Source organism: Capricornis sumatraensis, chromosome 11, assembly GCF_032405125.1.
Source record: "Capricornis sumatraensis isolate serow.1 chromosome 11, serow.2, whole genome shotgun sequence".
Classification (NCBI taxonomy): domain Eukaryota; kingdom Metazoa; phylum Chordata; class Mammalia; order Artiodactyla; family Bovidae; genus Capricornis; species Capricornis sumatraensis.
Genome location: NC_091079.1, coordinates 20100506 through 20125574, shown reverse-complemented (window position 1 = coordinate 20125574; position 25069 = coordinate 20100506). Strand labels below are relative to the sequence as shown.

Genomic DNA, 25069 nt, shown 5'->3' with positions numbered 1-25069 from the left:
AGGAGTTGTACCCAGTAGAAGCGGACATCGGGACTGAGCGGCGGATGCCACCCCCAATGACTGTGCGAGCTCCCGGTTCCGAAGGCTGGAGCGGGCCATTCAGACGCGTGGGGCCGGACCTGGCAGATGCTTGTTGTTGTCCGGCTTGGGGAGGCAGAGGTCGTTCGCTCGCTTGCTCGGGCCCTCTGTGGCGGTCGGCGGACAGGTCGGTCGCGATAGTAGGGCGCCGTGCCGGGGCGAGGCTATGTCGCGGTGGCAATCCGCAGGGGCCGGCAGGGCCGGGAGTAACGGGACGTCGCCGCGGAGCTTCTTCCCCCGGATACAGCGCGGCCCGAGCGGAGGCCGCGGCGCCTCCGCCCGTTCTTGAGGAGCCCGCGCCGCGCAAGGCCCACCCCGCCTTCTCAGCCGCACCGACGCCCATCGACCTGACCCTGCCGAGTCTGGCCCGGCCCGATTGAGCGCGGCGCGAGCAGGTAGGTGTACGCCCTGTGCCCGGCGGCGACCCGGGCTGTCCGGACTACAGTGCCCAGCGGGCTTCGCGCCGGCGCGCACGCGCGCACCCCGAGGCGCACGGCTGCCTGGGACGCGTAGTTCCTGCGCCCCGGCTGGGGTTTCCCCCGAGACCCGGCGGACGCTGGGGCGCCCTAGCGGCCTGTCCGGCCGACACTCGGGGGGCCTCAGGGCTTCTCTCCGCCCTCTCTCATACTTTTGAAGGAAAACGGAGCTCATAGGTTTCCTCTCTCCCTCACTAGAAAGCTGTCTGTAGAACAGGGAAGAGCGCCGCGTCCAGGTGACGGCAGAGCCGAGCCCCAGATGTCCTGGTTCCTTACCGGGAGCGGGTTTTCACTCTGGCCAGAGGGGAACTGTAGGAGTCACGCCCCTTCGCGGACTCCCAGGGCCCTCCTTGGTGGGATGGAGAGTGTTGAGGGAGAGACTAACCCAGCGTCCTCGGGGTTAGCAAGATCCCTGGTGGGTCCCCCAGCCTGGCCAAAGAACTCGTGTGAGGTGCAGGAGGTGTAGCTGAGTTGGGCCTGGACTTGCCGATCTTACCGTTTATCCCGCCAGTGCTGAAGGGCTGGAAGCAGGCTGCAGGAGAGACCCAAGTTGTTTACAGCAGCACCTCTTACTGCGAGGAGGGCTGAAAGTGGAACCCCACGGGCCAGATTCCCATGGACTGATCTCCGTCCTCAGGCAGCACTAACCCCTGGAGCACAGACCCCTCCCCGAGGACATGAAGCTGCTGGAGAACTCCAGCTTCGAGGCCATCAACTCGCAGCTGACCGTGGAGACGGGAGATGCACACATCATTGGCAGGTGAGGTTGGGGTTCTGGGGGCTGGCCTCTTAGAGGCCACTCTGCACTGGTTCTGGTTGAGCATGGGAGGTGGCATGCTCCACGGTCCTGCCTGCATCTCTAGGATTGAGAGCTACTCGTGTAAGATGGCGGGTGACGACAAGCACATGTTCAAGCAGTTCTGCCAGGAGGGCCAGCCACACGTGCTGGAGGCTCTGTCCCCACCCCAGACCTCGGGCCTCAGCCCCAGCAGGTGAGTGGGGGCAGGGCCTGCCTATGGGGGACTGGCGAATGGGCCAGCACTGGGCTGACACTTGTCTCTGTGCAGACTGAGTAAGAGCCAAGGTGGCGAGGATGAGGGCCCCCTCAGCGACAAGTGCAGCCGCAAGACCCTCTTCTACCTGATTGCTACGCTCAATGAGTCCTTCCGGCCGGACTACGACTTCAGCACTGCCCGCAGCCATGAGTTCAGCCGGGAGCCCAGCCTCAGCTGGGTGAGGGTGGGGTTGGGGAAGGGACCTGCAGGCCCACAGCCATCCCAGGTGTCCTCCCTAACTTACCGTGCTCAGCCTGCTTCATTCCTGCTGCCGGGCTCCTCGTCAGCCCCGACTGTGACCATCCTAGGTGGTGAACGCGGTCAACTGCAGCCTGTTCTCAGCTGTCCGGGAGGACTTCAAGGCCCTGAAGCCACAACTGTGGAACGCGGTGGATGAGGAGATCTGCCTGGCTGAATGCGACATCTACAGGTGGGCCAGCGTCCTTGCACGAGGTGGGGGTCCTAGGTCTTCATGGCACTGGGACCTCACGTCTCACCCCCCCACCCCCCCAGCTACAACCCAGACTTGGACTCAGACCCTTTTGGGGAAGATGGCAGCCTCTGGTCCTTCAATTACTTCTTCTACAACAAGCGGCTGAAACGGATTGTTTTCTTCAGCTGCCGCTCTATCAGGTTGGCTGGCACCTGTCTCCCTCCCTCCCCTACCTCCCTGTTTGTCCCACACACCTTTTCCCCACCTCATTCCTAACTTTCTCCTTCTCGGACATCCTCCCTGGAGTCAGCAGTAGGCTGGGGGCAGACGATTTTAAGACTGGTCTCCTCTCCCCCCAGTGGATCCACCTACACTCCCTCGGAGGCAGGCAACGAACTGGACATGGAGCTCGGGGAGGAAGAAGAGGAGGAGGAGGAAGAGAGTGGAGGTGGAGGTAGCGAGGGGGGGCCTGAGGAGTCTGGAACCATGGAAGAGGACAGGTGTGAGACCGCCCCAGCAGCCTCCCTCCATGAACCCTGGGGTGGGCAGGGCAGGGCCCCCTCTGCCTGGGCTCCTGTGTGTGGGCTCCTCAAAGCTCACTGCACACCACCCTTTGTGCAGGGTCCCGGTGATCTGTATGTGAAGAGGAGAAACAGAGGCCCTAGCTTCACCCAGCTTCGAACAGTGCCTGGACCTGCCCACCTGAGGGCCCAGGTCCCGGCGCTGCCACAGCACCAGCCCACCCCAGGCCATGCCTGCCTAGCCTGTGGCTGTCCACTCACCCCCACAGGCTGCTGCTGCCCACACTGTGGCTGGACTAGACAGCACAGGGCCTGGTGGGAAGAGCCACTGCCCTGCTCACACGAACTGACACAAGCAGGGGCAGCTGGACCGCAGAGTTTATTTTTGTATTTTGTGTGGGCTCAGGCCTGGGCCTTCACACTCCAGCCTAAAGGGCCGGAGACCCAGCAAGTGGTCCCAGGGGTCATCTGCCCACTTGTACCCCCCACCTTGCCCATTGGGCAGCGTGCACTGAGTGTCACTTTGCTGCAGCTGGTTTGTTTCCAATAAAAGTTTCTGTGAATTAGCGTGGACATAGACTCACGAGGCGTCAGGGCGGGGCCTGCGTCGAGGGCGGGGCCTGCTGCGGCTGGTGTCCTAGCAACGGTCTTAAGGGGCTGTTGAGCCGCCTGGACCCGCCGGTTTTGAAATGGAGTCGGAAGTGTTGGATGCAAGCAACCCCTTTATAGTAGAAGGCGACCACCTGATTCTAGACCAAGACCCATATGAGACCGACATCTATGAAGTCCCGGACCCGGGGTTCCTCAAGGAAGAGAGGGGTGAGGTGGCCTGGGCTCACTGAGGCACAGGTTCTGTCCTCAGGGAACACAGCGCTCCCTGGGCAGTCTTCTAACTGGGCAGGGCTCCCAGGAGGGCCCTTGGCTGCCCATGACCTCCAGAGTTAGGGGCCCAAGATCACACTGACGGCTTCCACTGCCGGTTCGCAGAGTCGTCATTTTCGGAGCGGGCCCCACAGCTTATTACCAACAACTCGCGGTGGCAGAACATGGCTCTGAGTGCCCGTGCCCGCCAGCTGTGGCTGCTTCTGCGTACAGGCCTCCGGACCTTTGTGGAAAAGGTGCGGCTTGGCCATGGCATCTGTGTCAAGGCCTCTTTCCTGATCTGGCTCTTACCCTAGGGGTCCCCAGTAGGATCCCAGCCGGGGTCCTCTTGGCATCCCTAGGCAGGTGCCCTGCCTACCCCCAACCCCTGGCCCCTGCCAAGTTCACTGCAGTCTTGTTGATTCTGGCCCATAGGAAAAGCAAGCTGAGCTGCATGTGGCGCGCTTGACGCACGGGCTGGAACCCCTGCGGCACCTGGAGGTGGCAGCCGGGCTGTGTTCGGTGGCACAGGACCCCGTGGGCAGACGCTTCGTGGTGCTGGACGGTGCAGGCCGCCTGCACCTGCACAGAGAGGATGGCTGGGCACAAGAGAAGCTGCTGGCTCCAGTTGAACTTACAGGGCTAGTGGCGGTGCTGGGCCCTCTGGGCACTGTGGGCCGCTTTGTGGGCTGGGGCCCAGTGGGGCTGGCCATACTAAAGTCCGACCTTAGCCTACTGTGGCTGAGTAAGCCAGGGAAGCACGGGGTGCCAGGCCGCGAGCCCATCTGCTGCCTGCCGGTGCCAGATCCTGGGCTGCTGCTGGTGGCGGAGGCAGGCGGAAGCCTGGTGCTCTGGAAGTTCCGTTCAGGGGGCCGCTGCCTGGTTCCGCTAGGGTCACCTCTTCAGCTACCGCCAAGCATCTCGGGTTCGCTTGCCCGTCTGGCTCTGGGGCCTCGGCCTCCCCATCATGACCCATGCTGCTTCGCAGCCTATGGCTCAGCCGTGCTCACCTTTGATCTGCAAACCTGGGCTCTGATAGATGTGCGTCGGAATCTGCACAAAACGTGAGGGGGGGCCCAGGGACGGGTGAGGGAGGGCGGAAACCATGAGGCGAGGCTGCGACGGAAATCCGGTCGTCAGAGGCGCAGGTGGGCGCATGCGCGTGTGAGCACGCGGCAGTCCACACGCACACACGGCAGTTCTGAGTCCACCCGGCCTCCCTCTCACTCCTCAGCACCATCTTCGACCTGGCGTACTGTAAAGAGGTAGAGACTATGGTGACAGCTTCCCGGGACAGCACGGTGAAAGTGTGGGAGGCTGACTGGCAGATCCGGATGGTGTTCGTGGGACACAGAGGTGCGCTGGGCCACAGTGGCTCCTGAAGCCTGGTCTCCCTCCACCCTGGGCACAGCCCTCTGCCTTCAAGAGCCCCTGGCACACAATGTCTGCTGCTTCCTTGCCAAGCTTCTCCATCCTGGCTGCGACCCTGACCGAAGGCTCCCCCTTCCTTGGTTCCTGGGACGCACGAGTGATACGCGCCCCTCCCGCAGGCCCGGTGACCGCGGTGGCCGTGCTCCCAAACACAGCCCTGGTGTTGTCGGCTTCACAGGACGGGACGCTGCGCACGTGGGACCTGCAGGCAGCGGCTCAGGTGGGTGAGGTGGCGCTCACCTGCTGGGGCCGCGGCGTGCCATCGGAGAGTGTGAGCTGTCTGCTGGCCCCCGCAGGCCCGGGCTGGCCCGTGCTCTCCTTGGGGGCCCGCAGTGTGGGGCTGTGGCGTGCGCGGGAGCTCTACTCGCCGTTGGCGCAGCTGTCTGCGCCGGTGCTCCACCTGCAGTTGGCGCCGGCGCTGCCCAAGCCCACCGCCCCGCACGCGGCGCTGCCCGCCCGCCTCGTGTGCGCCTGCGCCGACGGCTCAGTGTACCTGGTGTCGGTCACTGGCGGACACACCGTGAGCGCGCTTCTGCTGGAGCCCGAGGACTGCGCGGCCGCCGTGGCCTACTGCCTGCCTCGTGAGGCGCTGTGGGTGCTGACACGCGCCGGACACCTGCTGTGTGCCAATGCAGCACGCTCCCCAATGCGGGTGCTGCACCGCCTGTGCCCACCGCCGCCGCCCGCGCCCCAGCCCTGCTGCCTGCACCTCTACAGCCACCTCACGGACCCCGCCAGCGCGTTCACCAACTGGGAGATAGTGTGCCAGTACAAGGGCGAGCTGTGCCGCAGCGATGTGGCCTGGGCCTGGAAGGACAAGAACCGGTGGGTGCCGCAGCCAGCCGGGGCTGGGCAAGACATCCGGGCCCGTGCCAATGGGCTGTGGTCGCCAATAGGTACCTGCCCGTGGTGGGGCACACTGACGGCACCTTGTCCGTACTCGAGTTGCGCTCCTCCAAGACAGTCTTCCGAACGGAGGCACACAGCCCGGGCCCTGTCACTGCCATCGCGTCCACCTGGAACAGCATCGTGTCCTCTGGTCGGTAACTTTCCCCCCTCCCCCCCCACGCCGGCAGGGGACTCCTTCCCTCCCCAGAGGCGCCACCGTGGCTCCTGCCCGCACAGGGGGAGACCTGACTGTGAAGATGTGGCGCGTCTTCCCTTACGCCGAGGAGAGCCTGAGCCCCCTGCGCACCTTCTGCTGCTGCCACCCTGCAGTGGTGCTCTGCGCCCTTGGCAAGCGCGTCACGGTGGGCTTCGAGGACCTGAACAGCGCCACCTATGGCCTGGTGCAGTTTGGCCTGGGCAGCAGCCCTCGCTATGATCACCGGCCCCAGGATGACCCCACGGACCACATCACCGGTGAGGGTGCAGGGCCAAGGGGAAGCCCAGGCCTCCAGATGGATCCAGCCCCTAAAGCTGAGTTCTGGCCCCCAGGCCTGTGCTGCTGTCCCACGCTCAAGCTGTATGCCTGTTCCAGCCTGGACTGCACCATCCGCATCTGGACAGCGGAGAACAAGCTGCTGCGGTGGGCTGGGGAGGGGTGGGGGCGGGGAGCAGCTGCCTGGGTTTCCCGCCTTCACCCTACTGGAGCCCGGCAGCTGGAGAGGGTGCAGGGGTGGCCGGGGCCTTGCCTCTGTTCCTGCCTTGGTGTTCTACTCAGAGAAGCAGGGGTGGACTCTCACCCTGAACCCCCTTCCAGGCTCCTACATCTGAACGGTGCCCCTCAGGCCCTAACCTTCTGCAGCAACAATGGGGACCTTGTCCTGGCACTGGGCTCCCGCCTCTGCCTGGTGGACCACAGACTCTACCTGCCTACATCTTACCTACTTAAGGTGTGCAGTGAGCACAGGTGGGTGGGGCGGGGCTGCTGTGGGCAGACGAGCCGCTGAGGCCAGGACTCTAGGCTCTCTTCCCTGTTCAGAAGCTGTGCCAAGAGGACCCTGATGGGGTGAATGATCCTCCACTGCCGCTGACCAGCCAGGAGTCACTGACCGCAGCCCAGCTACAGAGGCTTGCCAACCTGCGTGGGGTGGCCAGCCTCAGGTCTGCTGAGAGTCCTGGCTGAACTGTCACAGAAGCCCCCACCCAGCTCCCCTGGGTCAGGGCCTGGCCACATGCCCCCACAGGAGACCCCAGAGCTCCCAGGCCCCTCAGCCACTCACTGCAAGCCCATACCAGTCCTGACCGTTCGTGGTTCCCCACCAAGGGCCTAGCCACCCACCCCAGGGCCCCAGCCCAGCCTCTGCCCTACCCCACTGGCAGTGCCATCCGTGTCCCACATGCCCCTCCCTGTCTGCAGCACAGCCTTGTGTTTCATCCATCGCCGGACAACAGCTCCTCAGCAGCCAGTGTTGGAGGAGGTGGGGTGGCTCCCAGTGCCCCCCTAGTCCCCAAGCTCAGGGCCCTCCCCTTCAGTCCCTGGGGCAGGCCTGGGATCCCTCCACTTCTCTGGGTGGCACACGACAAGTCTCAAGGAAGAGTGAGCTGACTCCTGACCCCTACCCCAGGACTTGGAAGTCCTGGTTGCCCGGAACCAAGACCTTCAGCAATTGAGACTGGGGCTGGAGAACCCAGCAGCCCGGCGCCAGCTGACTTGGCAGCAGCGCCAGCAGGCCTTTGATAACTACCTACATCTGATCTACGGCCCAGGCATGCTGGTGAGCATGGGGCCTCCCTGGACCTCGCTGTGCCCTGGGCCTCTGACCTGCCTGTGTGCCCTGTCCCCCCCCAGGGTCTGGATTCTGAAGCAGAGCCCCAGCAGCAGTGGGGCACGGTGGCCCTCACAGTGGAGAAAGAGACCTGGGACCCAAGTGCCCAGCCCAGAGATGGCCCTGCTCTCAGGGGCACTGAAGCCCCACCACTGCAGGACGTGGGGACCCTGGGCAGGCGCTTTGCCCGCCTGCCCCGAGTCCCCTTGCCTCTCCCACCCACCTACCGGAGGGTGCACAGCAGAGCATCCCAGGTGAGGCCTCCTGCTATTCCCACCCCTGCCCTCACCTCATAATTCCTGCCCCCCACCCTCTGACTCCTCCTTCTGCCCCAGCTACTGGCCCGCTCCTCCCTGAGCTGCGAGCTGGGCCTTGGTCTGGACCTGCAGCTGCAGTGGGACCGGCTCAGCGAGAAGCCTCTGGCCTGGGATCTACCACCTCCCGACCTGGGGCAGAGCAGGGTGAGGGCCTGGTGGGAGGAGGCTGCCACCAGGGGCAGAGCTGCAGGAACACTGGAGCCCCAGGTCTCTGTCCTGTCCCCCCCCAGACCTCCCTGCTGCTGCAGAGGCGGCCCCAAGAGCTTCTCTCCAACCTCAGCGGCTTCTTCCCTGCCACCATCCATCCTTACAAGGTGAGAGCCCCAGGCTAAGCTAGAGGCGCCTTCCTCCGCAGGGCACCCTTCTTGAGGACCCCATCTTCCCTTGGCTGCACACCTTTGTGCCAACTCTGCCCTGAGGGCCAGACCCACCTGCACCCCCCACCCCCAGCCCAGTTTCACAGCTGCTGCTCGCACTCTGGGAACCAGCTGCCTGAGGGCCAGGACCCCGGAGCAGACTCGGGAGGCCAGAGCCTCTGCTTCCTGCCCCACCTGCAGCCTCTCCCAGCGAGTGTCAGGGGCGGGGCCTCTGGACTGTGCATGGGAGACCATTGTCCCGCCCCAAGGGGAGTGGAGTTACCTGGAGCCACCTCTCCACTCTGCCCCCCTCTGCCCCCTGATGCCCAGACAGACCTAGCCCCTCCCCAACGCTCGCATCTGGCACTCCCCACTGAACCTTCCAGCTGCTACTCTATCTACCCAAGCCTCCAGTACGCCCCCGGGGGCTCCTACTGCCTCCCTCCCTTTTTTTCTTCTTGGCTGCTGTGCATAGCTTGTGGAATCTTAGTTCCCTGACCAGAGATTGAACCCTGGCCCTGGGCAGTGAGAGGGAAGTCCCTCCTATGGCCCGAGGCTGAGCCGGTGCAGAGCGTGTGGGTGTTAGGGCTCCCAAAGGCTAGCCTCACCTGGACTTCCCTTCTCAGCCACCACAGTGGACCGCACTCTGCCTGTCCTTCTGCCTGACTCTGGGAGGTTCTCTCTTCCTGACTGGGGTTGTGAACAGGGCTGTGAGCCTGGCTTAGCTCCTGGACATGGGGCCGGTGCCCGCTAGGGTGGTCTCTGGGGTAGGCAGAGTTCAGGCCCTCAGCTCGGCCCGCTGTGCCCTCCCCGCAGTACTGGCGGTGGCCCATCCGCTTCCCGGGCTGCGTGCCCAACTCGGTGGTGCTGCAGCAGATGTGGCCACCTGAGGAGGTCAGCGGCCTCGGAGCCCTCCGCGGGTTCTCAGGCAGCCGCGAGAGCAAGGTGAGGCACGCGGCAGGGCGGGGTCTGCGGGAGGGCGAGCCCCTCCCCAGTCCCCGGCCCATGGCCAAGGCCTGGCTCTTGCCTCTGCAGCAACGTGGGGACCAGGAGGACCTGTGGCTGTTGCGGGGCATCAGGCGGCGCCGCACCAAGAAGCAGCAGAAGCTGATCCAGTGGCTGAGGGATGAGGAGGACGAGGACGAGGAGGAGCTCGAACTGGACTGGGGCTCGGAGTCCCCGAGTTCCCCGCACAGGCTGCCCTCTGACCCGCTGCTGGTGCCCATGAGGCTGCGGGCGCAGGTGGGCATTGGGGGCTGGGCCAGTGGTGGCGCAGGGGTGGCCTAGGGAGGCAGGGTCTGCAACTGCTGCTGCTGCTGCCCCTAGAGTGCCAAGGACCCTATCCTGAGCCTCAAGGGCACCCGTGAGGACACCACCAGGACCGAGACCTACCTTCACCACCCCCAGTTCCACCACGCACAGTTGCTCTGGGAGCAGCGCTATGGGCATCTGCCAAAGTTCCTGCAGTTCTTCGTTGAGCAAAACTGGTTTAAAAAGCTGTTCCCCATCTTCACCCTGCAGGTTCGGGGGGGTCTCGGAAGCACGGACTCAGGGGTGGGAGCGGGGAGGCTAGAGCACCCAGGGTGACAGCAGGGGGTGGGGCTCCGCAGGCCTACCCCGAGATGGGCACGGTGGAGGGCCTGGCCTCGGCGTTCATGGACCTGCTGGAGGAGGCCTCCTGGGCCGACCGCGTGCATGTACTGCGCGCGCTGCTGCGGCTGCTGCCGGACCTCAGCAGGGAGTTCTGTAGCCGGCTGCAGGGCACTCTCCTGCACTTGCTCAACCTGGAGCAGCCCCCCAGCCTGCAGGTGAGTGCCTCGCCCCCAGCCGGCCCCACCCTGCCCTGGGCGCAGGGCACTGATCTCGCTCTCCACCTGCGCTCAGGACCCGGTCCAGAAGCAGTTTGTGATGCTGGCGCTGCAGCTGCTCCTGGCGTGCTCCCTGGAGTCCCGCGAGGTGGTGCTGGAGCTGATGTCCTACTTCCTCTACTCGCCAGCCCCCTGCCGGTGAGTCCTGCTCCCGCTGGCCCTCTCCGCTGTGGGAGGCCACCCACAAACCTCCCACACCTGCTGCAGGCCGGAGCTCAGGAAACTGCTGGACGGACTCGGCCTTCAGGACCCGCAGGGCTTCCTGTTCAAGGAAATGATGACCTGGGTCCAGGGCCCAGACCCCGAGTCCAAGGCCACACTGCGCAGGCGCTGCTGCCAGAAGCTGGAGGAAATGATACAGCAGCTGCAGGTCTGGGTGGGCCAGGTGGGGGCAGGGCTGGGCAGCCTGCCCATGGAGCCTCTTGTCTTCTCCCCAGGCTTTCCCCAAGTCCGGGGGGGCGGAGGAGGGAACCAGGTGAGGCCAGCGGGCTCCTCTCCCTACTCCCACTCTGTGCCTCCTCCGTCCTCCCCTACCCTGTCCCTGTCTCCCAGGATCTTCCTGTACCTCCCCAGGAGGAGGGGAAGGTGGGGTCTCTGCCTTGGACCCTGGTGCACCCTCCCCTAGCTGTCTCTCCTGCAGAAGGAGACCTTGCAGCTGTCTGTAGCCAAGTTGTCAGAGGTGCTGCCCAAGGTCTCAGAGGCCTCAGGACTTCACCCCCCTTCTAAAGAGGCCCTGTCGCAGATCTCGATGCTCTCTGGGGCAGCTGGTCACGTCTCTGTGACGTCCTCCAACATCTCCCAGACACCCTCTCTGGTGGTCTCACTGGGGGTATCAGACTTGACCACCCTGGAGCCCCAGGCCCAGCAGACACTGGCACAGCTGCACTTTGCGCAGACCCAACGTGCGCTGTCAGAGACCCTGACGCGCTTCTGCCTCCAGCCTGATGTCTTGCGGTCCTCTGCACCTGCCATACTGCCCCATGAGATGCCGCCGCGTGAGATGCCGCCCCATGAGATGCTGCCCCTGGCGCAGATGGTCTTGGTCTGGTCACAGTCCAAAATGCTGGACCTGGGGCCCATTGATGCACTCAACTTCTTTTGTGAGCAGCAGCGCATTCGGCAGCAGGGGCCCCTGCCCGAGGAGCCCTATAGCCCACCCCCAGGCCCTGCCCTGTCCCCGCAGGTCTGTGGCATGGTGGTTCCACAGTCCCCGGATCCCCGGTGAGCAGGCCATGGGCTCCAGGGTGAGGCTGGGGCAGAGCCTGTGTAGGGTGGCTGAGGCACTAGCTCAGCCAAGCCCACCTCCCCACCCGACAGGCACAACCGCATCCTCCGGCTTCAGGAGGCCAGGGTCCAGAGGCCTCCCATGAGACTGAGGGGTGAGTGGGGTCAGGGATGGAAATCGGACCCCGGCCCAGCCCAGTTCCCACCGAGCACCCACCCCATACCACGGTCTCACCATCCTGCTGGCCCCTCAGGCCGAATGCTGTCCCGGCTCTGGGTGGACCGCTCCCTGGACAGCACCATCCGCATACTGAAGCTGCCACTGCCTCGGGTGGAACTGCGGCCTTTCCCCCCAAACTGGCCCAGGTCTGCCCGTCCGCTGCCCCCTCGGCTCCTGCAGCCTGCCCTGCAGCGCTACTTTCTGCCAGATGACACCGACCCTGACAACTACCGCTGACCCAGCGAGTGGCCTTGGCCTGGCCCTGCCTCCCCCTTCCCTCCACCATGGAGTCAAGACACAGCTCTCCAGCTGGATGTTTGCCCCAGCTAAGGCTCAGGGCTGGAATAAAGTCCAGAGGCCACAACCCACACACTGGATGCCACCTTCACCTTTGGGGGCCACTGAGGTGGGCAGGGGGTCTGGTGTGTGGTGAACCTGCTGGTGGCCAGTTGGACGTGTGAGGCATGTGTAGGGGCCTGGTGGGGTCTGGGGTGGGACAGGATCTGGGCTGGGTTCATGTTGAACAGTGTTCCTGGTGGGGGTGCATTTGTCTGCCCAGAGAAGGAGCCCATAGCACGGGCATGTCCCTGCTCAGGCACTCCGCAACCTTAGTTACTGGGGTCAGGATGGGCAGGAGATACCAATAGGTAGGCCGGGGAGAGGGGAAGGTCTGGGTGGTGGCAGATGTGTATGGGGGAACCTGTAGTCGTTCGATGCAGATGAAACCAGGAGTGGTCGGAGCTTTGCTACCTCTAGGCTGGAAAGGAGAAGATTGATGAAGGGGCCCCGGATGCTTTACCCACAAAGCAGTAAAGGGGCAGTGTGTCCTCTGGATCTTTCCCCTCAGTCACCAGGAGATGAACCTTCTCTGGAAGGTGCAGGGTGTCAGAGGGCCTCAGCTTTCTCCTGCACTGCCATGACCTCACAGGGCCCTGCCCAGCCCCCGCTGGGCCCACGTGTGCACTGGCTGTCGGGACAGCTTGTATGAAGGGCCAGTGCGCACATCCTGCTGCTGGGAGGCCTGAGCAACGACTTCTTTCCTGCACCATCAGCCTCTGACTTTTGACGTTCCTTCTCAATGGTTTTGTGGTTAAAATTGGTTGCTCACACCTTCCCCACAAACCCCTACCTGTGTGGGGTCTTGTTATGGGGCGGGTGGGCAGCTCTTGATGTTTTTCAGTACGTGATGTTACTTAGGGGCTCAGATGGCAAAGAATCTGCCTGCAATGCAGGAGACCCCGGTTCAGTTCCTGGGTTGGGAAGATCCTCTGGAGAAGGGAATGGCTATCCACTCCAGTACACTTGCCTAGAGAATTCCATGGACAGAGGAGCCTAGCCGGCTACAATCCATGGGATCAAAAAGACTCAGACACAACTGAGTGACTAACACTTTCATTTTGGGGCTTCCCTAGTGGCTCAGATGGGAAAGAATCTGCCCACAGTGTGGGAGATTACAGTGTTGGGAAGATCCCCTGAAGAAGGGAGTGGCAACTCACTCCAGTATTCTTGCCTGGAGAATTCTATAGGCAGAAGAGCCTGGCAGGCTACAGTCCATTGGGTTGCAAAGAGTCATACACAACTGAAAAACATAGACACACACGATGCTTTTATAAAGAGGAACTGTGCCCCCTAAAACAAGGATTGGGAAGCCCTTGATAGTCTGCTTCTACTGGTGTCTCTATGGTTCAAACTAGAGAGGCAATAAATGCTTTAGAAAATGGGAATTCTGGTGGTCCACTGGCTAGGACTCTGCTCTCTCACTGCCAAGGGTAAAAGGGCTCAATCCCTGTTAAAGGAACTAAGATCCCACAAGCCATGCGGTACGGCCCAAAATAAAAATTAAAGTTAAATGTCAATTTTGTGATATGTGTATTACAACTATTTACAAAAGTTAATACACCACAAACCATGGAATTTAAATGTATGATGTTATGGAATGTTGATTTTATCTCACATGTGTTAGTCACTCAGTAGGACACAGTCTTGTCTGACTCTGCCACTCCATGGACCATAGCTCACTAGGCTCCTCTCTCTGTCCATGGAATTACATGTTGAATTATATCTCAACACATAACCAGATGGAACTAGTTCTGCCCCCTGATGCACAGGAAGCCACCTGCAAACACTAGGTTGTGGCGAGGAGGGTGTAGTGTTCGGGCAGGTACCCATCAGGGAGAACAGGCAGCTCACATTCAAGAGATCCGAGCTCCCCTAGGCTTTCAGGCGAAGGTTTTAAAGACAGTGTGAGGAAGAACGTCATGGGTTTCATGATTACCTCGCACACGGTTCTTTGACTGGTTGACAGTGAGGTAACCAGGTGGGGTCACTGCAGGCAGCCTTATCAATTTTCAGGTTCCAGTTGGTCTGGGGACTAAGTGCTGGTGGTCAGCATGCAGTTAACTTCTCCCACCAGCAGGGGGTTTCGGTATCTGCAAAACCACTCCATGGCTATTGCTCAGGTTATTACTTCCAGCCTTTGTGTAGAAGTCCTTGCCTTTGTTTTATGGCTAAACTATTACTACTTTGTCTTGCTTGACTGCTTTTGTCTTTGCATTTTCTCACTTCTCTGATAATTTTGCTCACTGGAACCTGGGGAAGGCCTAGGAGCTAAAGCTCATCTACAGAGGTGGGGGACATTCCAGTGGGGGAGGGGGTCTCTCCCCCTAGGAAGGCCCTACAGGGTCCTGTTTGAATTCAAATAAAGCTATTTAAAAAAACACAGAAACCTCCTTGAAGGGGCTTCCACTGACCAAAATGAGGACAACTTGAGGATCAAAATAATGACAGTAAAAGTATTATATTTCTTTGAATAAACTAGGAATACATGTGTCTTCTTTGATATAAATAGGTAAAGAGAAAGTTTTTTCCCTACAATAAATGATAAAATTGGAAAACAGCCACTTGGCAACCATCATGGTAATAAATAATTCAGAGAAAAAAACAGTACATGCAAAAACTAGGGAGGGAAAGTTGTTTGAAAAACAGCGTGTTCACACAGCCTCAAAGTATCCTCCCATAATATACTTATTATATACCAAAAGAAAAGAGTAACTTGACAGGGAAGAAGCTTGGGCCACTCCACCTTAATTAAGTGATCAAGACAAGCCTCTCCAACAGACCAAAGCCATGCTACCCGATTGGACAAGAAAAGAACCCAGCATCTCCTCCAGAGCAGTCCTGCCAGAAAGATACAACCTGAGTCTAGTCAGGAGGCAACCAGACACATGTAGATCAAGGAACGTGCTCCACAACAGCTGGCTCGGGGTCTGTGTCAAGGGCTTGAAGAGCTGTTCCTGCCTGAAGGGCACAAGAGGTGACACACAGGTACTGGGGTAACTGGGGTTATCTGGGAATCCGACTGAGGTCTATGGGTCAATGCTATATGGGGTTTCCTTTAACTTTAAATCACTTCTAAAGACTTCAGATCTTTTAATTCATCTTAGGAATAGTTAAGGCTCCCTACTGGTGAATTCTAAAGGAAATCAACCCTGAATATTCATTGGAAGGACTGATACTGAAGCTGAAGCTCCAATACTTTGACCACCTGAAGCAGGGAGCCAACTCGCTGGAAAATACCCTGATGCTGGGAAAGATTGAGGGCAGGAGAAGGGGGCAACAGAGGATGAGATGGTTAGATAGTAACACTGAGTCAGTGGACAGGAGTTTGAGCAAACTCCAGGAGACGGTGGAGAACAGGGAAGCCTGGCGTGCTACAGTCCATGGAGTGACAGAGTCAGACACGACTTAGCGACTGAACCTGGTGATTTCTGTAAAGTCTTCCTTGAATCATTCAAAGCACGGGTCCTGAAGGTGCACATTTTTGCCTCAGTCAAAAGTACCCACCAGGGGGCATCATTTATCTAGATTATCCATGATATTTTAATTCCACATCTTAAGAAAATTTCAACTCTTCTGCCTAGGATCTGTGTGGTTGCCTTGGAGAGGCAGCTCTTCCTTGGACTCGTCCACCCTCTTCCTCAGTTTCCAAGGGACGTTCACGAAAGTTGAGGTTGGGACTGAGGCTATGAAGTCTCTTCCTATTGGTCTAAGGCTCGTGCACCTTCTGACCTGCTGACTTGAGGGGCACACTGTTCCCTGCAACTGGCTGTCTTGGGCACTACGGCCCCTTGAGGCTTCATCCTAGCCCTTAGTGTGAAACAAAAGTAATATCCACCTATTAAGGGGCATATAGCTGTGGAAAAGTAATGCACATAACAAATAACTCAAGAGTCAGGTAACAAATGGCGGGGGTCAGGGGGGAACCCCTACATGAGAAAAGTAAGGTCTCCAATTAGTGACCCCAGCTTCTACCTTAAGACAATAGAAAAAGAACAGCAAATTAAGCCTGAAGCAGAAGAAAGGAAAAAGGCCAAAGTAGAAATTAATAAACTTGAAAAAGAAAACAATAAAATTAATCCAAAAGGCAGTTCTTTAAGATCAACAAAACAGATAAACCCCTGGCAAGACAAAAGGAGAAAGGAGACACAAATTATCAATATAAAGGATGAGAGAGGTGGCACCATGACAGAGTATACACACAGTAAAAGGATAAGGAAGTGTTATGAAAAACCTTCTGACAATTAACAATTTAGATCAAATGGACTAATTAATTAAAACACACAAACTACCAAAAGTAACCCAAGAAGAAAAGGACAACTTGAATGGCCATATTTCTATTAAATGAATTGAGTTAGTAGTTAAAAAACCTTCCCAGAAAGAAAATTTCAGGCTTCACTGAACATTTATGGAGAAGTAACATTAGGTTTAATTCCCAGGTGGCACAGTGGTAATGAATCCGTCTTCTAATGCAGGAGATGAAAGAGACATTGGCTCAATCCCTCCGTCAAGAAGATCCTCTGGAGAAGGAAACGGCAATTCACTCCAGTATTCTCGCCTGGAAAATTCCACGGACAAAGGAACCTGGCAGTCCATGGGGTCAACAAAGCATGGGATACGACTGGGCGACTAGCACCTACGCACGCAATGTTAGGTTGACAAACTCAAACGTAAAATTCATAAGGAAAGAATATTTTCTCCAATCCTTCTGAGGCCAGCATTACGCAACACGAGGTGAAGACATCACGAGAAAATAAAACTACAAACCAATATTCCTCATGGGCAGAGATGCAAAAATTCTAAACAAAACTTCAGCAAATTGAATACAACCATAAACAAAAACGAAAATATATATCGTGACCAAACGGAGATTATGTCAGGGATGCACCAGAAAGTCAATCACTGTAACTGATCATGCTTTTCTTCCAGAGAAAACAGATCTCTGCCAATCCCACGAAGGAAGAGAGCCAACGTACGCTATGAGGGGGCCGGCAGGAGCCCCCAAAAGGCCGCTGTTATTCCTCCAGCGACTGTCATGCTCACCGAGGGCCCGAGCCGGCTTCCGGGCGGCATCCAATCCCACAATCCCCCGGGCCTAGACGTGGCCCCGCCTCTGCGCGCAGGTCCCGCCCCTTGGGTAGAGTCTTGGCCTCGGATTGGTTACTGCAGCTTCCGCTACCTGGTGGGCGGGGCCGCTGACCACCTGTAGGTTCCCGGCCTGGCTGAGTGTGCTTCCCCGAGCTCACCGACCTGCATGGGGGAGGACGCGGGGGACAGGGGTTCGTCAGCCGACGGCGTAGCTCCGGTAGGGTTGCCGATGTCGGAGACCAGCCCGAAGGTGGAGGCGGCGAAGCTGCTGCCTTTCCTGGCGCTCGGGGAGCGGGCTGACCTGCAGGCGGCGGCGGCGCAGCATGTGCTGGCGCTGACTGGCTCGGGGCCGGGGCGCACGCTGCTGGCCGGCCAGGCGGCACTGCTGCGGGCGCTGGTCGAGCTGGCGGTGGCCCCTCCTCCCGCCCCAGCCCGAGACGCCGCTCGCGCGCTAGTCAACCTGGCTGCCGACCCCGGCCTGCACAAGCCGCTGCTGGCGGCCGAGCCCAGACTGCCTGTCCGCCTGCTGGGCTGCGCGTTGGACCCACACTGGCCCTGGGCCGAGGAAGCGGCCGCCGTGCTGGCTAACCTCAGCCGCGAGCCGGTGCCGTGCGCTGTGCTGACAGAGGCTCTGGCGGCCACAGAACCGGGAGAGTCGGGCCTGGAGCGGCTGGTGCGCGCGCTGTGCACTCCGGGCTACAACGCTCGCGCGCCCTTGCACTACTTGGGACCAGTGCTCTCCAACCTCAGCCAACGTCCCGCGACCCGCGCTTTTCTGCTGGATCGCAACAGGTAAAGCCCCGGGCGCTCGCGGGGAGGGGTTGGAAGTGCGCAGGGACGGCACTGAGTGGCCCTTCCCTTCAGGTGCGTGGTCCAGCGGCTGCTGACCCTTACCCAATACCCGGACTCCTCGGTGCGCAGGGGCGGGGTGGTGGGAACACTGCGAAATTGCTGCTTCGAGCACCGTGAGTCGTGGTGGGGATGCTGCCTTATGGGGGGAATAGGCTGTTCTCTGGGGCCCCTCTGGACAGGCCTGCATTCCTGTTTCTCCCCAGGACATCATGAATGGTTGCTTGGGCCCGAGGTGGACATTCTCCCCTTCTTGCTACTGCCCCTGGCTGGGCCTGAAGACTTCTCTGAGGAAGAGATGGAGCGTGAGTGGCTAGGGTCGAGCCTCAGAGTTGGTTTAACAGGAGAGGGGGCTGGTAGGGGAGAGGCAGAAGGAGGTGTCCAGATCAGGGCCCTTCTGAAACCTTCCAGCAGAGAGTTGCTGAGCACAGATGAGCCTTACAATGGTAGGGTCCTGCCTAGTGGCCCAGGGGCCAGCATGGAGACCCACTGACTCATAAATTCACCCCTAGGGCTGCCCGTTGATCTGCAGTACCTGCCACCAGACAAGCAGCGAGAGCCTGACGCTGACATCCGCAAGATGCTAATTGAGACCATCATGCTGGTGAGCAGGGGTCCTGCTTCATTAATGTAACACTCCCCCCCCCCCCCCCCCCCCGCCACACACACACATTAGCACACTGACGCCTGGGTACCCTCTGCCCTCTTCCAGCTGACAGCCACGGCACCTGGTCGGAAGCAGATGAGGGACCAGGGAGCCTACTTGATCCTGCGAGAGCTGCACAGCTGGGAGCCTGAGCCTGATGTGCGGGTGACTTGTGAGAAACTCATCCAGGTGGGTGCAGGGTTGGGGGAGGGGTGGACATCCAAGGTATGCCAGTCAGCTCCCCACATGCCTTCCCTGCTGGCAGGTACTTATTGGGGACGAGCCAGAGCGCGGCCTGGAGAACCTGCTGGAGGTGCAGGTGCCTGAGGAGGTTGAGCGGCAGCTGCAGCAGCAGGATCACCAGGAGCGGGAGCAGTGTGAGCGGGAGCAGCAGGAGCTGGAGCTGGGCCCAGGGCCACAAGCAGAGGAAGGTGCATCCACGTGAGGCCCCTGAGGCCTGCCAGCATCTCCAGGCCCACTTTCTTCACAGTCCGTCCAGGCCTCCCAGACCAGGCCTGCCTGCTATCCCCTCCTTCTGAGAGTGTATCTGGCTGAGATGCAGAGCTGCCCTTAAGCTCCAGGTCTTTGCTGAGGATTGAGGGCACCTCCATGTGCCCTGTTGCTTCCAGCAAGAATGCTGGCTGCTCAGAGGAGGACTGTTCAGCCAGGGCTGGCCCAGACCTCTGACTCGCTCAGGTGTCTCCAGGCGGAGGGCTGGCAGGGCTGGACAGAAAAATGCGGCAGACCTGAAGGGCTAGCTAGAGCTTCCCAATGAGTCTCAGGGGTGATCTAGGGGTCTGGGTGCTTGCAGTGCCCCTTGCTGCCAGTTCCAACCCAAGTCCCTCCATCCTGGGGGCCCTCGGCTGGCCCTGCCTGAGACCTGGCCTCACAGGGCTGACCTGTTGAGAGTTTCACCAGCCACAGCCTGTCAGGGTCTCCCAGGGCTGCATCCCCCTGGCCTGTCCTTGGAGTGCTTGCTGGTGCTGCCTCCTCTTCACCCTCAGCACCTTCCCTGTGCCCAGCCCCAGCCCTTGGGCCTTTGTGAGCACTTCAAGTGCTATTTCCCAGTCCTGGACCGACCTGATGCTCCCACCTTCCCTGTCTAGCTAGGCTCTCTCCGTGTTCAATTCCCCTGAGCCTTAGCCCCCCAGATCCCATGCCCACCAAGCTAATAAGCCTTGCCTTTGGCCCAAGTCTTCCCCTGGACCACGCTCTGCCCCTTTGGAGCCCGTTGGCCCCATGTGTGGTGCCTTCAAATCCACGGCCCCAAGCCCAGCAGGCTGTCCCTCACCCCACTGTATTCCCTTCCTGGGCCTCCCACCAAAGCTAGGGCCATCTTTTGCCCTGGATCCCTGTTTCCCGGCCCTTCCAGGCTTCTCGCCACAGAGCACCCCCCACCCACCCCCAGCCCTCTTGTCCTCAGTCCTGGTACCACCTCCAGAGCTGGGGCCAGCTCTACTGGAGCTCAGATCAAAGCCGAGTTCTTCGTGGATACCAGGTGCCTTCCTCTTCTGTGGTCCCCTCTTCATTCTCCCTCCCCCCAGTTAAATTAAAGCTCTGGCCTGAAGATATGTGGACTGTTTTCCAGATGCCCCAACATCCCTCTTCCTGCATTGAGAAGTCCACACCCTTGGCTCTATAGAATAAACGCTTTATCTGGCCTCGGCCCCTGTATTCCCTTCCTGGGCCTTCCACCAAAGCTAGTGCCATCTTCTGCCCTGGATCCCTGTTTCCCCGCCCTTCCAGGCTTCTCTCTGCAGAGCACCCCCCCATCCATCCCCAGCCCTCTTGTCCTCAGTCCTGGTCCTCAGTTCTCAGTCCTGAGGGGCCTCCCGCCCACCCTCAGCTAACCAGGTAGTGCCCAGGCACACTCCGGATGGAGCATAGCAACAGTGGATGCCTGGAGCGACTCACCGTGCGACCGGCCGTCTCCGTGCTCCAGAGCTCAAGCCCGGCAGAGTCTGCACCTTGTCTCGAGCAAGCCCCTGGGGGCTCAGGCGCCGGAACAGAGGCACTCTCATGAGAGGTGCCCTGTAGCTGGGGCCGCCACAGTTGCAGGAGCGACCTTGGGGGATCAGAGTCCGCGTTGGGCTTCACATTGTCCAGTGATGTTCGGAGCTGGGGCTTCTCTGTTTTTTCTGCAACAGATTGCAGTGGGAGGGTCAGGAGGGGCCCTAAGGAGCCTCCCAGCTACCCACCCAGGTAGGCCTGCCACACCTGGTATAGCACAGAGTGTGGTACAGAAGAGCGCGTGTGCAGCAGGCAGCATCCAGTGGTGGGTGGCCACCTGCTGCAGGCCCAGGCGAGCTCGTGGGTGCAGCTGGAGTAGGCCTCGGATCAGGTCCTGGCACTCTGCGGGGGAGGACTCAAGGCTGCAGCCTCACGATAGCGGCCCCCGCCCGCCACCTCTCGTGCCCCTAGCCCACGGCCCTCACAGCCAACAATGCTGACCACTTGGTGGGGTTGCCCCATGCAGTCTTCCCAAATGGCTAGAGGGTATCCCTGTTTCGCATGTGGGCGGACAGGCAGAGAGAGATGAGGCAGCCTGACCTAGGGCTAGTGCAGGGTTCAAGCTTAATGGGGCCACCAACCCCAGTTTCCCCCGTCACCACAGTCCATCCCCCAGCCTGGGCCGGGGAAGAGGCCAGGTCAGCATCCTCCATGCCACGGTGCATGTGGCCCTTCTCTGGACTTGGGTCTCTCTTGCTGCCCCCTCTCCAGGCATGGCTGGGACTTGGGAGGGACACGTGGTGGAGGTGCTCACCTGGGGACAGGCCCGGCCGGAAGGTGGGGCCCCGGCGCATCAGGTACAGCATTCGGTGGGGCTGGCACTCCTTGAAGGGCAGCTTCCCAGTCACCATGGCATAGAGGGTGACACCTCTGGGGGCATGGGCTTCTCAGGGCCTGCTCCTCCTCCCCGGCCCCTGACCCTCTTCCCCACCAGGGTCCTGGAGTCCCTGGGGTGGTACTCACAGGCTCCATAGGTCGGCCTGCTTCCCGTTGTACTTCTTGCTCATGTGGATCTCTGGGGCTGTGTAGGCCACAGACCCGCAGAAGGTGCTCAGCAATGAGTTCTTGAGCCCGGACCAATTGGCAAAGCCAAAGTCTGCAAGGGACGTGCAGGGAGGGCGGGACGGGTTGCTAGAGAGACGGTTCCTGAGGGGAGTGTGGGCACGGGGCGTGTGGGTGACTATAAGTGTGGCTGTGGGCAACTGTTGGGTGCAGGCCTCATTGGAGGCTTGAAGGACAAGGTAGACTGGGGTCAGAAGTCTGGAGCAAACCAGTGTAGAGGCTGGAGCCCTGGGCTTGGGGCAAGAGTGGGGTATGTGCGACCCGTGGAAGTTGAGGGTGATCAGAGCTGGCCCAGGCTGGGAGCCTGGTTGGGGGCTGGGCCGCAGGCTCACCACTCAGCTTTAGGCAGCCTCTGTCATCTAGCAGGATGTTCTCACACTTCAAGTCCCTGCGTGGGGAAGGGGAGATGGGGCTGGACCTGAGCTCAGGCAGGTCTTCACGCGCTGGGCAGCGGGCCGAGTGGTGCCCTCACCGGTGCACGATGCCTAAGTTGTGGCAGTGCGCCACGGCACTGACGAGCTGCCACAACAGCCTGCGGGCCTCCTCCTCCTCCAGTCCCGGGCAGCGGTGGTGAGCAGACATGGCATTGATGTGCTCCAGCAGGTTGCCGCGGGTCGCCAGCTCCAATACCAAGTAGGTGCGCTGGCTGTTCGCGAAGGTCTCATACAGCTGCACCTGCCGGCGGCCCCCTCCCGCTGTTACCCCCAACCAGGGCCCTTGGGTGCTCAGGGCAGGGGTCTCGGAATGGGGCCAGCCCAAGTATAAGGGTCCCAGGAGGGGAAAGGGTGGGCCTGAGGTAGGTAGGAAGGGCCAGGCTGCCTGGGGTCTCTGCCCACCACGTTCAGGTGCTTGTAGGTAGCATTGAGTGATGAAATCTCACGGGGCAGGAACTTGCAGAAGAACTCTGCAGGGGCCTCCGCAGTGGAGACGATCTTGATAGCTACCTGCAGGTGTGGAGGGTGGCCACTGTGCAAAGGCCACAACCCCTCTGGGGACAGGATGTGGTAGAACAGGCCCCATGGCCTTTGCACATGTGGCCAAAATTGACCAGGGCAAGGTTTGGTGAGCAGCAGCCTTGGGAGGCAGCACTGACCTTCCCCCCCATCCTGTCCTGGTTACTTATGTGTTCAATGGGTCCAGAAACTGGGAGGGATCAGACTGCCAGAGCCTGAGCCTTCTGGAAGATGTGGGACTTGGAGGAAGCCAGAGCACCTGGGAGGTGCCTGAGTGGAGTTAGGAGAGGGGCCACTGGGGCTGGGCTGGAGGGTGGACTATGGAACCCCCACCCTGTGGGAAGGAGGCGAGCCTGCCTCACCATGGTGTGGCGCTTGCCCCGCAGGTCAGAGGCCAGCTTGCAGTTGTGCCGCATGCGCTCCTGCGTGGCGTAGGCCAGGTAGACTTTGGAGAAGGCCCCAGAACCAATCTTCTTGGAGGACAGCAGGTAGCCATTGTCCCTGCATTCATGCACCTGCTCCAGAAATGCTCTCTGGTCCAGCTTCTGCCTGCTGGCAGCCTTCATAAAAATCAGGGCTCTGTGGGAGAGCTGGGGCTACCCAGCACCCCGCAGGGCCGTGGGGAGGGACTCTGGGAGGTTTAGCTGAGGCCTGACTTGTGTTAGAGGAATGGAGTGATGGGTTGTAGACGGATGGAGCAATGCGCTGTGGAGTGATGGGGTGCTGTACTGCAGGAGGCCAGCTGGGGCCTGCAGGCCCTCAAGGCTGCAGCCAAGTTTCTGAAGCCTCTCTGGGACAGGACCAGAGATGGGGAGGGAGGCTAACACAGCCACACAACCATGGATTGGCACGGGGTTGGACAGGCTCTGGGAAAGCAGGGGCAGATTCTAGAATGGAAGGTTCTAGAGCTGTGTTTGCATTGTGCCCTCAAAGGGGTGTCCTTCTATTCCCCAGGCGTTGCTTGCCCTGAGAACATCTTGCTGGAACCAGCCCTGCCCTGTGTGAGGCCCACTCCATGGGGTGAGAACCCCAAGGGCCACAGACAGCCCTTTTTTGGTTTTGGCTGGGCGGCGCAGCATGGGGGATCCTAGTTCTCCAACCAGGAACTGAACTCGGACCCAGCAGTGAAAGCACGAGTCCTAAGCACTGGACCGCCAGGGAATTCCCGAAGCCAGCCAACATTCCTCTGCTGAGGCCTGCTGCGAGAGGCCATTCCCCTAGAGCGCTCTACACATTCAATGACACATCCCCAAGCAAATGAAAAGCCCTAGCCCACCTCAAAGAGGTGACCCAGCATGCCCCTCCTTTCTCCTGGCCCCTGCAGTGTTCTGTGAGCGGTGTGTTGCCTGTGGAGCTGTGTTGCCTGCGGGCGCTGTTTGAAACTGCAACTACTACCTCCCACAATCCTGTTTCTGTGCACACCGAAGTGCCTGTCCCATGGTAGGCAGTCCACACCCAGGATTTCAAATGTGAACATCACCAAGTGATGGTGGTGTCTGCGGACCAGATCTGTCCCCACAGGATCCATGGTGCATGCAGCACTCCCTCTGCAGGGAACGTCTTGGAAAGCCTGGAAGTGAACTATGGAGACATTTTCTCCTCCCATCGGACTGTGGGCCACTGGAGGGCAAGGCTTGTGTCTGATATCCCCTGGCTCACCCACAGCCCTTGTCTGGCAAATTGCCTGGAGGATATAAAATACAGACAGTTTAGCTGGTTTGTTGCTCCATGGGGGTTAGGAAGAGAGAAACTGGGTGTTTCAAGGGGAGGGGATTTAACTCGTGATGGTTACGAAGGTGTTACGTGGGCTGGAGATGGGGGGAGCCTACACCGCCTCCCTGGCTCCCCCTCATTCCAGAACACAACTGGAAGCCAGTGACTGTTGCTCAGAGAGGTGACAGGCAGGGTCCAGAGCTCTGCTCACCCTCCTCTTTCTCTGCACCTCGGGTCATCCATCTATTTCAGAGCATTGCTGAGTACCTCCTTGTGCTGGGCTTGATGCCAAGCCCTCGGGAGCCAGTCACAGGCACGGGCCTTTCTCACAGAGCTTACTGTCACAGAAGAGAGACTGCCCTTAATACTCTTTTTGGGGAGGTGGGGGGGCTCGCGGCATGCAGGGTGTTAGTTCCCCAACCAGGGATCAAATTCACGCCCCCTGCAGTGGAAACAGAGTCTTAATCACTGGACGCCCAGGGAAGTCCCTGGCCTTAAAAATTTAATAAAAGTTGAATGATGCTGTAATCTGTGCCAGGGCAGTGTGTGTGCATGCTTGGGAGTGAAAAAGTTCAGCTGAGCCTGGGGAGGGCAGGACCAGTGGGGTGTCCTGAACCCTGGCCATGGGGACATCGACGGGAGAGTGAGCCATCCAGGTATGAGCCTCCCTTGGGTAACACCCCGCTTCCTGCCTATGCAGTACCTGGGGGGGTAGGAGCTCTTTCTCCGGGGCCAGGCCCCATCTGCAGAGCAGCACGCTGTATCAGTCATCTACAAGAGTTCTGTCCTGCTCTCTGCACTCTATCCCTAAGATAAAAGCAGGCTGCAGCCCTTCTCTCTGTGAAAAAAGAATCCCCCCAT

The 25069-nt window shown here is 60.0% G+C and overlaps 4 protein-coding genes across 5 annotated transcripts; 3 read left to right on the top strand and 1 right to left on the bottom strand.

The window, feature by feature from the left end:
- Nucleotides 1–132: 132 nt before the first annotated feature.
- Nucleotides 133–3125, top strand: MAF1 (MAF1 homolog, negative regulator of RNA polymerase III). 2 transcript variants are annotated; one of them, XM_068983333.1, is made up of 8 exons: nt 133–473; nt 1192–1314; nt 1418–1546; nt 1622–1787; nt 1918–2039; nt 2123–2242; nt 2402–2542; nt 2664–3125. In XM_068983333.1, the coding sequence occupies exons 2-8, from the start codon at nt 1232–1234 to the stop codon at nt 2683–2685; spliced, it is 783 nt and encodes a 260-aa protein (XP_068839434.1). In that variant the 5' UTR covers nt 133–473; nt 1192–1231; the 3' UTR covers nt 2686–3125. The 2 variants fall into 2 exon arrangements, with proteins under 2 accessions (XP_068839434.1, XP_068839435.1); XM_068983334.1 differs by having other exon boundaries at nt 1066–1314.
- Nucleotides 3126–3252: 127 nt separating this feature from the next.
- Nucleotides 3253–12000, top strand: WDR97 (WD repeat domain 97). Its single transcript, XM_068984069.1, is given in 22 exon segments — nt 3253–3382; nt 3551–3681; nt 3860–4488; nt 4659–4780; nt 4975–5680; nt 5752–5894; nt 5981–6217; nt 6293–6383; nt 6558–6690; nt 6780–6901; nt 7359–7626; nt 7725–7820; nt 7902–8027; nt 8114–8197; nt 9056–9184; nt 9275–9481; nt 9566–9760; nt 9850–10047; nt 10124–10245; nt 10315–11328; nt 11425–11486; nt 11586–12000. Coding segments are annotated over 22 exon segments (5148 nt in total). The 3' UTR covers nt 11789–12000.
- Nucleotides 12001–17204: 5204 nt separating this feature from the next.
- On the top strand, nt 17205–20053 carry HGH1 (HGH1 homolog). The gene is made up of 6 exons (XM_068984068.1): nt 17205–17767; nt 17840–17940; nt 18031–18129; nt 18337–18428; nt 18537–18659; nt 18736–20053. The coding sequence occupies exons 1-6, from the start codon at nt 17205–17207 to the stop codon at nt 18913–18915; spliced, it is 1158 nt and encodes a 385-aa protein (XP_068840169.1). The 3' UTR covers nt 18916–20053.
- On the bottom strand, nt 19131–23061 carry LOC138088737 (testis-specific serine/threonine-protein kinase 5-like). The gene is made up of 9 exons (XM_068984067.1): nt 22858–23061; nt 22379–22486; nt 22015–22217; nt 21875–21930; nt 21444–21576; nt 21235–21350; nt 20688–20822; nt 20385–20608; nt 19131–19193 (listed from the first exon to the last, which is right to left on the bottom strand). Exons 1-9 carry the CDS (start codon nt 23059–23061, stop codon nt 19131–19133), a joined length of 1242 nt encoding a protein of 413 aa, XP_068840168.1.
- Between the last annotated feature and the right edge of the window lie 2008 nt (nt 23062–25069).

Coding starts and splice junctions, on each gene's coding strand:
- MAF1 (XM_068983333.1), top strand. CDS start 1,232: ATGAAGCTGCTGGAGAACTCCAGCTTCGAGGCCATCAACTCGCAGCTG. Junction 1,547..1,621: donor TCGGGCCTCAGCCCCAGCAG/GTGAGTGGGGGC, acceptor GTCTCTGTGCAG/ACTGAGTAAGAGCCAAGGTG. Junction 2,543..2,663: donor GGAACCATGGAAGAGGACAG/GTGTGAGACCGC, acceptor CCCTTTGTGCAG/GGTCCCGGTGATCTGTATGT.
- HGH1 (XM_068984068.1), top strand. CDS start 17,205: ATGTCGGAGACCAGCCCGAAGGTGGAGGCGGCGAAGCTGCTGCCTTTC. Junction 17,768..17,839: donor TTTCTGCTGGATCGCAACAG/GTAAAGCCCCGG, acceptor CCTTCCCTTCAG/GTGCGTGGTCCAGCGGCTGC. Junction 18,660..18,735: donor CTTGTGAGAAACTCATCCAG/GTGGGTGCAGGG, acceptor CCCTGCTGGCAG/GTACTTATTGGGGACGAGCC.
- LOC138088737 (XM_068984067.1), bottom strand. CDS start 23,061: ATGAAGGCTGCCAGCAGGCAGAAGCTGGACCAGAGAGCATTTCTGGAG. Junction 20,609..20,687: donor CACACTCTGTGCTATACCAG/GTGTGGCAGGCC, acceptor AATCTGTTGCAG/AAAAAACAGAGAAGCCCCAG. Junction 19,194..20,384: donor CGGAGACGGCCGGTCGCACG/GTGAGTCGCTCC, acceptor TTTTCTGTCCAG/CCCTGCCAGCCCTCCGCCTG.